The 15,519-nt window shown below is 41.5% G+C and overlaps 1 protein-coding gene across 1 annotated transcript in view; it reads right to left on the bottom strand.

Moving 5' to 3' along the window:
- Positions 1-4,394: 4,394 nt before the first annotated feature.
- Positions 4,395-15,519, bottom strand: part of trit1 (tRNA isopentenyltransferase 1) — a 67,234-nt gene continuing 56,109 nt past the window's right edge. The window contains exons 10-12 of the mRNA XM_037693606.1: positions 9,081-9,190; positions 5,294-5,411; positions 4,395-4,846 (exon numbers count right to left, since the gene is read on the bottom strand). Of these exons, the coding sequence (XP_037549534.1) occupies positions 4,629-4,846; positions 5,294-5,411; positions 9,081-9,190 (446 nt within the window). The 3' untranslated portion in view covers positions 4,395-4,628. The remainder of the gene's footprint in view (positions 4,847-5,293; positions 5,412-9,080; positions 9,191-15,519) is intronic.

Here is a 15,519-nt window from a genome sequence, read left to right as displayed (position 1 = left end):
TTTTTTTATTATTATTATTTCTAAATAGTTTTATTCAAGTCATTATACATTAAAGTTTCCAGATGATTAGATGTTCAGTTTAGTTTAGTTTGAGTGTAATATTTGGTGATTTGAAAAGCTTCTTTGTGTGTGAAAGGTCACGCAGAGTAAACCGTGAGCGAGTGTGAAGCCCGTGCCGGGCTCGTTTGTTTTGGTGTGCTGTGGGAAGGTGGCGGTTCAACATGACGAAACACGAGAAGGTTCACCGTCATCCATACACACAAAGGCACTCGCTGCAAGATCCTGAAAACATGTTATGATTCTACACCTGGCTGTGAAAACACTTATGAATGTTTTATTGGGTTTTAATCAATGGAGCTTTTCAAAAACGACACAATGAATGTTCAGTACTTCCTCCTTATAATGTAGAAAACTCTCAATTTTATTATCAGATCATTTAAAATGGGTAAAACCTAATGTGTCATTACATTAGTATGGTTGATACTTTTGTTTTAAAGGAGCTCTAACTGACAAAAGCTTTTTGATTTTTAAAATCTAAATGATGTTGCACCAAAAAAAAAAGCCTGTGTCAATGTTTCAACATTGTTTTAAAACTACTTGTTAAGGCTTTATGAAGTGGTAACTATATTACAAAATACATTTATCAAGAAGTAATAAATCCTTTACAACAGATGATTGTGAAGTGGTACCAAATAGTTTCTCTTGCTCAGGAGTACAGTGATTGAACATGCAGATCAGAACATGACATCATTCTGGTGGTTCTATGGGAAAGTCTTTAGCAAGCAGCTGTTTTATGGGACGTCATAGTTGAGCAGCGCTGTGGTTTGACCTTAACGTAACAACGCCAACATGCGTGTTTTCTCCAGGTACTCCTGTTTCCTCCAACACACCAAAAACATGCTTGTTAGGCTGATTGGTAACTCTAAATTATCTCTAGTTGAGAGAGAGAGAGTGAATGGTTGTATGTCTCATTTGTCTCTATGTCCCTGTGATGGACTGAGACATGTCCACCTCTCACACAGTAACTGCTGGGTATGGGCACCAGTAACCCCCCATGACTCGAAAAGGACGAAGCGGGTAAAGATAATGGAAGAATATTTTTAACTGAAAACTTATTTTTAGCACTAAATCGAACAAATATTACCACATTCCTGTTATTGTGCAAACTACCATTCACTGTTGATGTGTAGCGTCGACGCAGATCAACAGGATAAACGGTGAAGTCTACGCTTCATGGAAACAGGTCAGTAGACCGGAATGTCTGGGTTGCAGCACGTTACAGAAGTGGAGCTGCAGTTCCCCCGAGCAGGGCCTCACGCTCCGAACGTTTACATTTACAGCACCTGATCAGCGATACGACCACACCGGACTGAGAGAGAGATGCTGAGCTGAGCCTGGGAGAATTATTGTGGGACTCGCTGACTGCTGCAGTTTGCAGACAAACACACAGAGGGGAGATTTATACCTGCTCCAACGGCAGCAGGAGTCAGAGGAATGGAAGCCTGGTTGTATGAAAATAAAGTAGTCTCAAAAGTAGTCACACAAGTGTACAGCATGATTTGTACGTGTACAATATGATACACAAGTGTAAATGCGTACGACGAGTCACAAATGCATATATTTTTTCCGGTAGTTTTTGCGGAGGACAAATAAACATTTTGAGCACCACAATTTCCAGACTATTGAGTGTGCCTGAACATAAGCCACGCCCACTAACTTTAAAAAGTAAAATGTATTTGTATAACCAAGTTTCATTGGTCGACTGTGACCTGTTCGGTAATTTCATTGGTCAGATTTTTTTTTTTTTAAAACCTTTATTTATACAGGGAGTCTCACGGAGTCTTGAGGACCCACCCTCCAAGAGAGACATGTATTGGGCTGTTATGTGAGTACCCGAGTGTGACGAGGCTAAACGTTTTGGCAGCATGAAGCTCGTACGTTAGCCCGTCAAAAAAAAAAAATCCATAAATTAGTTGTATTGTATAAGTCACGGTGCTCAAAGCGTGGGAAAAAAAGTTTGGCTTATAGTCCAGAAATTACGGTAGTTTATTTCAAATGTGCAGTTTACACATAAAAATACCGGAAATGTATTTTCCCCGATAGTTTTTCCACAAGAAGAAAATGTTAATTTTCTTGTGGACAAATTACCGGGAATCTCCCCCCCCTCCCAGTAATATATTTTTTCTTGATAAAATTTCTACATAAAGAACAACCTACTCATTTTTATTTATTATTTTAACAGTACAGTTCAACAAATTAACATTTATATAATCCAGTAAGATTAATGTAAGAGTGCTTTAATTTAGGGGTTATGAGCTACTGCACCAAGTGTCTTTTCCCAGTAAGTCAGTAAATCTGGTGACACTCAGATGTCCCAGCTTTTCACCAGCCTTGAACGCAGCATTACCTTTGTGAATCTGGAGCAGTAAGAAAGTGTCTAAAGTCAAAGGCAGCTGTTGTGTTGACTGATTCTTCCACAGCAGGTGATTTGTGCACGTGTATGATATGTGCACATGCATGTGAGTTTGTATGCACAGAACATTTCTATTTGTACAATTTGAAATGTGTACATTTGAAACTGTTTACGCATTTGTAAAACATGGCACACTTGTGTATCTTATTGTACAGGCATAATTTAATTAGTTAAATACTTGACGCCAATTTGTTTTCATATGATTGTGCGTGTGTGTGTGTAGGTCTTTTGGAATGAAGCGGTTTAGTGCATAGGTCCTTTAAACCCGTGAACACCTAATAAACCGACAGCATGCAGGTTTCTGAGTGCCTCCACTGCAGAATGATCCTTGTGACCATGAAGGCGCTCACTTCTGTAAGAATGTAAACAAAGTTCAAGAGCCTTCATGGCACTGAATGGTGCAGGCAGACTTCTTTAAACTGCAGTGCCTGGAGGTGCTGAGGAGCTCGAGATAAGAACATACAGCGCAAAGTGAGAAGGAAAATGTGAGCTATGCAAAGATTAAGATGACTGACAAGTTAGTTTTTTTAATTTCCACATACAAATATTGTTTTTGTTTAGTAAAAACTGATAAAACTCAAGACAAACATCCATCAACAGACAGAAATGCAGAAAGTGTCCATCAATCAATCAGTGTGCAGAAGTTTATAGTAAAAGGTGACGTGTTTGTTCCTCACGTCGGCTTTTATGCGTCTGCTGTGCTTTAATCAGAGATAAAACAAGTTTAAATAGATACGATGGAAGTCGATGAGGGTTAGATGTGTGCCCTCTGGGGAAGCCTGTCCAAAAAACTGAATCCTACAGCATCATTTATGATTATCATTTATGAACAGCAAAAGAAGTGTGGAGATTTTTTGGAGTGAGAAAAGTTTGCAAACGCTCTGGTAAGTTCAGACAAGTTAAAGTGCAAGACATGATCACACACTTAGACATTCTGTGTTAAAGAAATGTATCAAACTTAAACTGTGATTGTGCAAAAAAAAAAACATAAATCATGTCAAAATACCGGTTCGGTCATGCAAAATCAAACTGTTTTTGATCGGCCGTTTGTTCTTTTTGTAGGTGAATAAAAATCTTGACAGAAATGGAATAATAACGGGCAAACATTAATAAGTGCACGACTACGTTTCTGCATTAGCACTCTTAAAAACGGAGGGAAAAGCAAAAGAGGTTTCGCTCCAGATTAAAAAGCCCGGAGAAGAAAAACAAATCGTGCGCACGGAGCGGGTTATATAAACCAGACACCAGTTGCACGCCGACCTTTGCTCCTGCTGCGGCTCCTTTACTGTATGTTGAGCTCCCAGTAAGCATGACCCAGTTTGGAAAAAAAGAGAATGTGGAACAAACACACCCACGCACGACGACACACTTCCACCTATTATAAAGCTGAAAGTATTTTTAATCACCATCAAACCATAGGACTAAACACGGACCTGAACACTTTAAGGGTCCAACAGAGTGGAGGAGTTGTGGAAAACAAGCAGGAGAAGATGGAAAAGGTAGAAGAGACCTTTGGAACGATGCCAGACGTTGTTTAAATGGTTGAACAAGAGGCAGACACACCTTCGTTTGAAGCAGTCCAACATGCTGCTGGATAAACAATCACTGCGGTGAAGACGCCGTCTGCTCGCAGCCGTCACAGCAGACATGAGACGACCAGTCATCAACACGCAAAGAAGCAGAAAAAGGTATTTTGAGACGCAAAAATGAGCCGGAAAACAAGGCACAATAGTCGGTGCTGTGTGAGCACGCTGCCGAGAGCTCCAATAACGGAAAGGTAAAACTTCTGCTGACGTCCAGCTTCTGATTGGTTCGGCCTTTATTTTGACTCGAGTGACAGAAATGACTCTGGAGCGAGAAACCTTCAAAATATTCTGGTTTATTAAAAGAGACCAGGCGACTTCCAGGTTTGAAACGAGAGTATTTTAAAAAGGCAACAGTACTGTGTGTTAAGAAAAATAAAACGGTTTATAATTTGATCCGAGCTGAAACCGAAAACAGCCGATTAAATTAAATTAAATCTGCTTCGAGGATTCTTCTCGTGTCCGTCGATATCCATCAAGGCTCTTTGTGATCTGCAGGACTTCTAAAGTTCAGACTTACTCCTGGAAGAACTTTAGAGAACCTGACAACCAAACGGATCAGAGTGCAGCTGTCAAAGCGTCACCGGTACTCCCGTGTGCGTTGTCGTGTCTTTAGACGAGTCTTGAGAGGCTTCTTTACGGTGCAGGGTCACAGCAGCACAAGCGTCCTCTGAGGGGGGGCTTCCTGCTGAGGCGGGAGGTGCAGCGGTACTCTGGGGCAGGCCGGGGCCAGGATCGGACTTCCTCTTCTTCCTCACATGATGGTGATGCTTCTTGGAATTCAGGTGAGCTGCAGAATAAAAACAGGGACATGCACATGTAGAACATCAAGGATGTTTATTTTATTTCTTTAGTTTTAAAAGAGAGCTTGTTTTTTGTGCTAAAACAGGCCAAGATATTTATTTAACAGGTATTTAGAGTCAATGGCCTACTGAAAAAGAAAACCCGTGATTAGCTTGTTGATATTAAACACTACTTCTCCAAACTGAGGTTGTTCAGAAGTGTATTTTTACCACTTCACGATATAATAGTTCATAAACTTTCCACAATCTGAGGCATTAGATTCAGATAACAAGTAGAACATGTTTATCAGGACAAAGTAATTTCACCGAGGGGTTTTAATTCACATTTCAGGAACTCTCCTTTGTTCTTAAACTCTAGCAGACAGCTGCAGGGCTAAATAATAAAAAGTTTCAGAATAAAGGTTGTCGGTGTGATTTTTCGGTGCGTGTGTTACCCGTCCACTCTAGGTCTCCAATGATCACTTTGTCGCACAGATCACAGGTGTGGTAGCTCTGCTCGTTTCTCTGCTCCACCCCCTCTGCTCTGATTGGTTCGACAGCTGGCTCTTCACCCTGATGACAGGAAGTTAAAAAAATAAAATAATTTAATCCCCGTTTATGCATGAAACATAAACAGCAACAACTCTTTACAGCGGTTAAAGAGACATTTGTCATTTACACAAAACAATTTTCTGTTAGGTTCCTCCTGGCTTCAATCAGACACAACTGAAGGTAAAACGACTCAATAGAGTGTAAATCTGGAAGCACAACAACCATGGTATAAATAAGAAAGCACTTTAGTCACTGTGAGAATTTATTATGAGTCAAAAGTTCTGTAAAAGAAGCAGAAACTTTAGCTGTAATGGACACTTTAGTTTCTCAGTTCAAACCACAGCAGGAGCCGAGTCCACATTCTTAGAACGAAGTTGAGCTTGTTCTCAGTTCAGGATGGACTCCACCAGGACTGTCCCTCATCTCTGATCTTGTTTGTGGTGCTCATGGACATGATCTTATGATGCAGTGGTGTTGAGGAGGGGGACTGGTGTGGGAACCTCAGGGTCTCATCTCTGCTTTATGCAGATGATGTGGTTCTGTTAGTCTTAGAGCCAAGACACCTTCAGCGTGCATCGAGGTGCCTTGCAGTAGAGTTTTAACCAACTAAGATGAGAGTCTGAAGTATCTGGATGTCTTGTTCACATGTGATGGAAGGATGAACGGAGAGATAGATCAATGGATCAAGGCCTCATCCACAGTCAGCTGTGGTGAACAGAGAGCTGAGTCGAAACGCTGGTGATGATTCTCAGTCATCCAGCAAATTCAAAAAAGTTAAAGACAAAACAACTGGACTTTATTTGTAACAGAAGACGTTTTGCTTCTCATCCGAGGAGCTACCTCATTTCAAAGAAGAGAGAGTGTGGGGTTCGAGTTATAAAGCTGAGGAAAGCTAGATACATATGCAGATTGCCCTCTCACTCCTCACAACAGGGATCCGTTTTAGTCTGACTCAGAGGAGCCACTCTGGTCACATGGCTGAAATTCCTGATATAGTTGAAACCAGAAGTTTACATACACTATTTAAAAAGACACACATGCATTTTTTTCCACACCGACGTGAAATCAGAATAAACTTTTCCCGTTTTAGGTCCATTAGGATTACCCTTTTTTTTTCTATTTGCAAAATTCCAGAATATGAGTGATCATTTTTAATGCAATTTTTATTACTTTCTTCAAAGTCAAAAGTTTAATACACTAAGATTACTATGCCTTTAAACAATTGGCGACATTTGATGTGTCTTTGGAAGCTTCTGAGAGGTTTATTGATAACATCTGAGTTAATTCGAGACATCTGTGGATGTCATTTAAGGAACACCTGAAACACACTGCTTCCTTGTGTAAAATCATGGGAAAGTCAAAAGAAACCAGCCAACATATCAGGAAGAGAACTGTGGACTTCCACAGGTCTGGTTCATCCTTGGGTGTGAATTCCAGATGGCTGAAGGTGCCTCGTTCATCTGTACAAACAATTATACACAAGTACAAACAAGATGGGAATGTCCAGACCTCATACCGCTCAGGAAGGAGACGGGTTCTGTGTCCCAGAAATGAACGTGCTTTGGTCTTAAATGTGCAGATCAACCCAAGAACCAAAGAAAAGACCTGGTGAAGATGCTGGTTGAAGCTGGTAAGAGTGTGTCATTATCACAGTGAAACTATATTAACATGGGCTGAAGGCCATTCTGCCAGGAAGAAGACATTACTTCAAAAGAAACATAAAAAACCTGATTAATGTTTGCAAATGCACACAGGGACAAATACTTTAATTTTTGGAGACATGTCCTGTGGTCTGAAGAAACTAAAACTGAACTGTTTATTGACCATCGTTGCGTTTGGAGGGAAAAGCCTGAGAATAACATTTTGACTGTGAGACACGGGGGTGGCAGCATTATGTTGTGGGGTTGTTTTGCTGCAGGAGGGACTGGTGCACTTCACAAAATAGATGGCATCATGAAGAAAGAACAAGCAACGTCTCAAGACAGCAGCCAGGAAGTTCAAGCTTGGGTCTTCCAAATGGACCATGACCCGAAGCATTCTGCCAAACTGGTTACAAAGTGGCTCAAGGAGAACAGAGCCAATGTTTGGGAGTGGCCATCACAAAGCCCTGATCTCAATCCTATCGACAATTAATGGGCAAAGCTGAAAAGGCATGTGCGAGCAACGCAGCCTACAAACATGGCCCAGTTACACCAGTTCTGTCAGGAGGAATTGGCCACAATTTCTGCCATCTATTGCGAGAAGCTTGTGGAAGGATGTGCAAAATGTTTGACCCAAGTCATACAATTTAGGGCAATGGTACCAAATACTAATAAAGTATATTTCAACTTTTGACTTTGAATAAAGTAATAAACATTGCCTTAAAAATATATCACTCTCATTATTCTGGTATTTTGCAAATAGAAAAAAATTGGTAATCCTCCTTGACCTATAACGGGAAAAGTTTGTGAGTTCACGTCAGACAGTGTGAACAAAATGCATGTGTGTCTTTTTAAGTGTATGTAAACTTCTGATTTCAGCTATATGTGTGAAAATGAGTGGGGATCAGTCCTAAAGCTGCATTATAAGATTCAGAGAGTTGAAATCTGAGACCTCCTCCTCGGTTTAAAGATGGATTCTCTCTTTTTACATAAACAGCTTCCTTCACTCCCATCTCAATCCCTCTGTCTTCTCGGTCCAAAATGTGAACATTTTGGTCCTCAGAAGAGTGTCCACCCTTGAGGTGTAGGTGAGTCTTGTCCCGAGGAGCTGCTCTCCTGTGCTGAGCTGAGTCGAAAGGCAAAGCTCTCAATTTACTGGTCTCTACGTTCCCCCTCATATATGATCATGAGGTTTGGATCATGACCGAAAGAACGAGATCCTGGATACAAGCAGCTGATATGAGCTTCCTTCCAAGAGACTGGGTGAGGAGCTCCGTCGTCCGGGGGGAGCTCGGAGCAGAGCTGCTGCTCCTCTGCAAAGGAGTTGAGGTGGTTCCGGCGTCAGATTAGGATCCTCCTGGACACCTCCCTTTAGAAGTTTTCCAGGCATGTCCCACTGGTAAGAGGCCCCAGGGCACACCCAGAACTTGCTAGAGGGGCGGAGTATCTTCTCTGACCTGAGAACGTCTTTGGGTCCCCCAGGACAAGATGGAAAGTGTTGCTGGGAAGAGGAATATCTGGGTTGCTCTCCTGGATCTGTTGCCTCCGTGACCCGACTACAGAATATAACAAGACATTATTATAACCTTTCCCTTATAAAGCCAAGTGAACCCACTGATGTTGTTTGTCTGTAGTCAAGTGTCGCAGCTGTTCAGACGTAGCAGTGCTGTCTGTTTTACTTACTGCTATAAAATGTTACAGAAAAGTGTCAATTAGCTCATTCTAACATGGTACAGACACTTGGTTAAGGGTCAGTGATGTGCAAGTGTTGAAAAAACCTTAGAAAACCACGAGGAGAATAATGGAAAGCGTCAATAATCTAAAAGATGGCAGAAGAAAGGAGATTAAAAAGAGAAGAGCTGAACAAACGTATGCTAAAATGTCAGTAAAGGAATTTATGAAAATTAAATGAATGTGGGAGAGTGGGATCAGAAGTGAGGGTAAAAGCAGGAAACATCTATAAAAAAAACAAAACTATAGAAAAAAACCGGAGGTCAGGATGAAAGTGTTGAGTCGCAGCAGTGGATGAAAGCAGCTGCTGAGGCCCCACCTTACTGAGACTGTCCAAGATCTGCAGTGCAGGGTTCAGCACCGTCTCCTCCCACTTCGACACGTCCGTCCCATCCAGGCCATACACAGCTGGGACGTTGTCTCTAGGTCCTGCACACAGACATATGCTTTGATAAAGAAGGAGTTTTACCATCACAGGCTGCCAATTAAAGCTCAACCAGGGCCGACATCTAACTCAGTGTTTCCACAAACTGCTTCTATTAGAACGACAAGAAGTAACTAGCTGCATTTATGTCAGCTTTAAAATATATTTGTGCATTCAGCCGTCACTGGACACAGAATATGCTAATGATTTTACACCTAAAATGTCATAAAATAAATGCATTTAATTTAATCTATATGATGACCGCAGAGCATCGTCTGTGCCATCTGATTTGACGTTCTGGTGAAGCAAACAGGCTCCAGCTGGTTTGAGTGGACCGGCACAAACCGGCAGGAAGCCGTACAGAAGCAGTGATGTGCTAGAGCCGCACCCCGAAGCTCCATCAACCTGCTGACTCACACTGGCTCGATAATGTCTCTCCCTCCTTCCTCACATCCCTCTCTCTCTCGCCATCAGTCTCGGCTTTGGCTTTCAGTTACTCTCTAGCTCTCTTGATGGTTCCACCCCCGTGTTTCTATTTTGCACCAGTCAGCAGTCCCCAGGCCGGGCCGGAGCTTTAAACAGCAGCAGCCCTGCTGGTCTGTGCATCTGTCCGTCTCTCTGACTGACCGGCTGAGGAGCAGCCGCCCTGACTCAGTGGAGACAGACCAGAGAAAACAGACAGCTGCCATTAGAGCCAACAGTGACGAGGGCTGGGTTCTGTGAACAAAGTCACGTTACATTTATCAGCACCTGCCTCAGCTTTAAACTAAGCCAGAATAAAGTTAGACCCTGCACGGTTGCACACTCACTCCACGTTTGTTCAGTCTTTTTACCAAAACAGTCATGTGACTGCAACATAATGAAGGCAGACTAAGTGATACTGGAGAGGTGCCCCTTAAAATTGGAGGAAGTGATAATAACATGCTTGACTTGATTATGATCTGCTTTTTGTTGGTTACTTGGTTAGCAATAGCAAGTAGGTCACAAGATTAACTTCCCGTCAAATCTTCCTGTGGCCCTGATTTTCTCTGGGTACTCAGGTTTCCTCCTACAGTATATAAACTTGCATGCCAGGTTAACTGGTAGCACTAAATGTCCACGTTATGGACTGGGGACATATAACTGGTAAATGGACTGTACTTGTATAGCACCTTTCTATCTTGTCAAGACACTCAAACTCTTTACAACACAATCTGTGCATCATTTAACCCATTCATACAGCACTCTACTAGATCTCTACAAAGACTAATCAGAACTTTATCACATTCATACACTGATGGGACACACAGAGGCAATGAGGGATTCAATGTCTTGACCAGGGACACTTCGGCATGTGACTGCTGGTGGAATTGAACCCCAAACTCTCACATTGAAGGACCTGTCTAGGGTATACCCTGCCTTTAACATAATGATGGGTGCAGATGGGCACCTGCACCCTATGATCCTACAGAAAATCAGGCAGGTAATAAAACGGCTGAATGGATGAAAGTATGGTGTTGTTGAAGGGTCCCTGTGCAAGACATTAAAGCTCTCAATACCTCTGATGTGTGTCCCATCGATGTATGAACATTATCTAAAGCTCTGATGAGCCTCTACAGATTCAGATTATCTTTGTAGAGATGTAGTAGAGTACTGCATGAATGGTTAAATGAGGGCACAGGTTGTAAAGAGCTTTGAGTATCCTGGTTGGAGAGAACGATGCTACATAAGTACAGTCCATTTAGTTTCTTTGTCTCATTACTTGGGTCACTAGTTGAAGATTATGGATACCTCATAATATTAATGTGCGATATGGCATAAAATTCATATCACAATATGTACTGTGAAGGGTGGCAATAATGATATATATCACAATATGTTTTTGGTATAAAACTTAATAGGAATTTAAAAAAAAGCAAAGGGTGTCCTTTTGCCATCATATATTTTGAATAAAAAAAAATTCACTACTAGGTCCAGAGAGTTTTTAAATAATAAACAAATCAAGTATTAGGCTTCTTTCTTGCAGTGCAAAACAGTGCAAAAGATATCAATGTAGTTTTAGCCATATGTTTTAAACAAAATAATATGTTGTTAACTCTTAACAGTTTCCAGTCTCACTTAAGAAATGAACAGCAACAGAGCAGCGACTGAAACACTTCACCCTCCAACCCTCTAGTGGGCGACTCCTTCTGCTTTAATGGAGAGCTGACACAAAATGACTCCGTGGCTTTGACCAGAGGGTCTCGCAGTAAAATCACACAACACAGCGTTCTTATCACAGATCAGAGAGCAGGTTTCTCTAAAGCTGACCAACGCTTATTTTAACTTTCAACGGAAAAAAAACAACAACAACTTTCAACGGAACTCAGCGTTTTGCACATGCGTCTGAACACGGCAACACTACAGCAAGCCGGCCGTAGTTAGCTTGTAGCTTCGCTACTTAGCTTTCGAAGAAATGACTTTAACGCCACTTGCGCACAGTTTTCAACTAAAAAAAAAAAGTAACGATCAAACTGAAAAGTCTGATTTTACATCAGACACAGCATTACTGCGGTTAGCCGGTAGAAAACAGGCTAAATTTCTATCATTTCTACCGTATACCATATTTATCGCACATTCCTACCTTATAATGCTAGAAGTCCAACTTTTTCCAAGGGTCTGACAAGTTGCTACATATTTTGAATAGCTCTCATTTCATCTCCCAACTCAGACCCATCTACTTCCAGTTGACTGTAGGCCAGATCAATTACTGGCATCGTAGCACTTTTTTACTGCACTATCCTGGTGATCACTGAAACTGCCCTCATGGTTCCTTCAAAATAAACTTTGAAAGAGACATGCAAGCTGATTTACTAACATTTTGCATCTTCCGCAAATACTTTTTAAAAATGTAAAGGTTACAGTTTGAGACAAGTTAAACTTGTACCTCATCCCAGTTCACCCGTTCCCCAAACTTAGCCATATCCCTACAATTTGTGCCTTCACAAAATGGGGTGGAAGTTTCCCAGTCTTTTTAGTGAAATGGGAAGGTGAAGAGGCAGGACCATCTGGCTCTTAAAGTGGAGATTTTTTTCCAGTTGAAACAAAGAAATGTGAGCTGAGCTTGCAAACACGCTGTTGTAAGCTCATTATTTGAAGGTGTTGTTTTAGCGGTGTGTCTCCTCAGAGGATAGAGCTTCTGAAGGAACACAGAACAGAGAGGGGCGTATTTATTTGCCCTGTGAGCTCAAATATGATCAATCTTCCTCCAGACTGGCCAAGCCCACCTTTAAGCAGGTTGTCATGCAAATGAATCCCATTAACCTTTAAAGTACTGTTTGCCAACTCAATTATGGCCTAATCCGTTCCCCACGGACTGAAGTGTGGATTTGAGGGCAGCAGACACCGTACTGACTAATGTTTCTAACTCTACTGGCAATTGTCTGGGCCTGCATGATTACAGAGGAACACAGAGTGCTAACTCTGACTGATCATTTGTATAAGCAGGAACATTAACTTTGGTCAGAGTCTACTCAGAAACAATGAGTCTTCGCAGAGCAAAACATTATGACCACAAACCTGCGTATAAACTAAATCTTTGGCACAGACAAAATTTCAACTGTCTGGTCTAAATTTCCATATTGTGGGTTTGATATGCAGTAAACCATTTAAACAGGTCGTGCCACTTATTGGTACTGTGTTCATGACCAAGCCAGGTTTCTTACTTAAATAGCTTACTAAAGGTATAAAACCCAAAATAAACCAATTTTCAATGGCCTCAGTTTGCTTCACAGCATGGGCTCATTTCTGTTAAACACTTATCCTTCAAACTCTGGCCCATTTTTCAAACAGCAGTTAATGATAATCAGAGCTTCAGAGGTCACTGGCTTGGTGTGTACTTGTTTCTAAACAAGTCTGCAGCGAGCTCTTTTGTGTTTGCATTTCACTGACGGGGGGTGGGGGGGTTTGTTGTCCCGAGTGTCACCTGGCACGTGCACCTGTACAGGAGGCGGGGACAAAAGTCTCACCTTTAGAGATGCCAATAAATACGCTCAATCCACCAGCCTGTGCCTGCTTGTTGTCACTAGTTTTTTACTTTGTTCTTCTATGTCTCTGGACAATACTTCCTGCTCCAATAACTACCGTTTACAGTCAGCAATGTCCCCATGGGTATGGTGGTAAATTAAAAGGCAGACAGTAGATGGTGGGTTGCCAGATGCTGAATGGAACCCCCTCTTATCCATTCTCCTTTAGGACCTGGTGAAATCTAACCTACCACTAATCCACTATGCATTCAGGAGGCGTTTATAAGAAATGACAAAAGGGACAAAGGACAGGGTGGTTTGTGTGCCAGTACACTTCCATCAAATACTTCAAAGTTTAGCCAAAACCATCATTACTTGTCTAAGGTCAACTGTAAGACACTCTCAGGACACAGATCTCATAATAAACTTAAATAATTACTATCCTGCTGCATGCTTTTCGACCCTATTATGGGAGACTGTGACGAAGCCAAGATTCAACTCGTCTGCTGGATTCCTTAGATAGAGAACTTTACTAATTGGCTTTTATGTATGTGAATGTTTCTGTAAAGTGCCCTGAGACAACTTTGTTGTGATTTGGCGCTTTATAAATAAACTGAATTGAAATTAGAAAGTTGTCCTCATTATAGTGTCTGTAAACAGAATACAAGTATGCCTGACTCCTAACCCTAACAACTACACCCTCAAACACGCACACACCAAACTGAGTGTTGCCTTTCAAGCTCATAGTGGAGATTACTTTGCCAAAAGAACAAGAATAATCTGTCGCTGGGCAGCTGCTCGCCAGTCTCGAGTGTGCACTGTGTGTTGAAACAGTAGTCCACCTGTTGCAACAAACAAACGAGGAGTCATTTTCATGTTTGCCAAGTGAGGATAAAAGCCTGTGTGAGGAAATTGAGGAACTCAGACCAGTGGTCATTCTGTATGTTGCAGGAGTTTCAGAGAAACTGAGACATTTATTTTCTGAACATAACGTCCCAGGGGCTTTTAAACCTCAAAATACATTACGGCAAAGACTAGTTCATCCCAAAGATCCAGTCCCCCGGCACAAACAGAGTAATGTTGTGTATGCTGTTCAGTGTCAGGAGGGCTGTGATCAGTCTTACATCGGGGAAACTAAACAGCCACTGGCCAAAAGGATGGCCCAGCACAAAAGATCAACATCATCAGGCCAAGACTCTGCGGTCTACACTCATCTCCAGGCCAGCGGTCACTCTTTCAGGGATGAAGATGTTCACATCCTGGACAGAGAGGAACAATGGTTTGAGAGAGGAGTAAAGGAGGCCATCTTTGTGAAAAGAAATCGTCCATCATTAAACAGGGGTGGAGGCCTCTGGGTTCAACTGTCCCCCTCTTACAATGCTGTTATTGCTAGTATCACTCAGCCTCCTGTGAATAGCAAGAGGCCATCAGAACACTAACAATCGGTCATTAGGCCAATGGTCCTCCTTCATGTGAACAGCTAGCTCTGAATGTCAACATCAAACTGGTTGATCCACTATGAGAAGGTGCTATTTATAAGACTAAGTTTGTTGCAGCTCCTCAGACTGAAGAAGTCTTCTGGATTAAAGACAAAACGTTTCAACAAATAAAAATCCATCCAGAGGACCTGACTTTACTTTTTACATTTTTCTACCTGGTTTATAGAGCATGCATCAGGATACCTGTGCGAGTGTTTGCGTTTTCAAATCCCATTTAAAAACCCACTACTATTCAGTAGCTTTCAACACCAGATGATCTGTGTTTTGAACCTGTATGCTTCACACTGGTTAGTCGTCATATTTATTATCTGCATTGTTTTTATGTCTATAAAACTATCTATTCTGATTTACCTAATTTTGTATATTGCTTTGTGTGTTACCTGTTTTTCTGTCTGTACAGCACTTTGGTTGGCTTTGTCACTGTTTTAAGTGCTCTATAAATAAAGTGGTATGGTGTTTTGCTGTAAAAACTTTACAATTGGCCTTAGTTTGGTGTCCCTTGGTCAAACGGCGCTTAACTGGCTGCTGTCACTGGAACACTGGCTCTATTCTCTTTACAGCTCGTTCCTCTTTCCTATAGTTCCTCTTCTACGTTTTGCCTTCCTCTCCTCAGCTGCTTTTACGTTGTTCTGAACTGGTTGGTGCAAATAACTTAGTTGACATATCCTTTGATTTAGGTTCAGATAATCATCTTGATATGACTTTAAACATAAAAATGACATTTAGTCCTCTGCAGTCACATCAAAGTTAATTTTAATTTGAGTTATGAACAGCTGCTCAGAGAAATCAGACAAATTTCATTATTAGATAATAAACAAATGCCAGCATCTTTCAAGCAAAAAAAAAAAAAAA

Source organism: Nematolebias whitei, chromosome 19 (genome assembly GCF_014905685.2).
Source record: "Nematolebias whitei isolate Nwh7 chromosome 19, NemWhi1, whole genome shotgun sequence".
NCBI classification, from domain to species: domain Eukaryota; kingdom Metazoa; phylum Chordata; class Actinopteri; order Cyprinodontiformes; family Rivulidae; genus Nematolebias; species Nematolebias whitei.
Note: the sequence above shows the minus strand (reverse complement) of the source record. Positions and strands in the feature narration are given on the sequence as shown.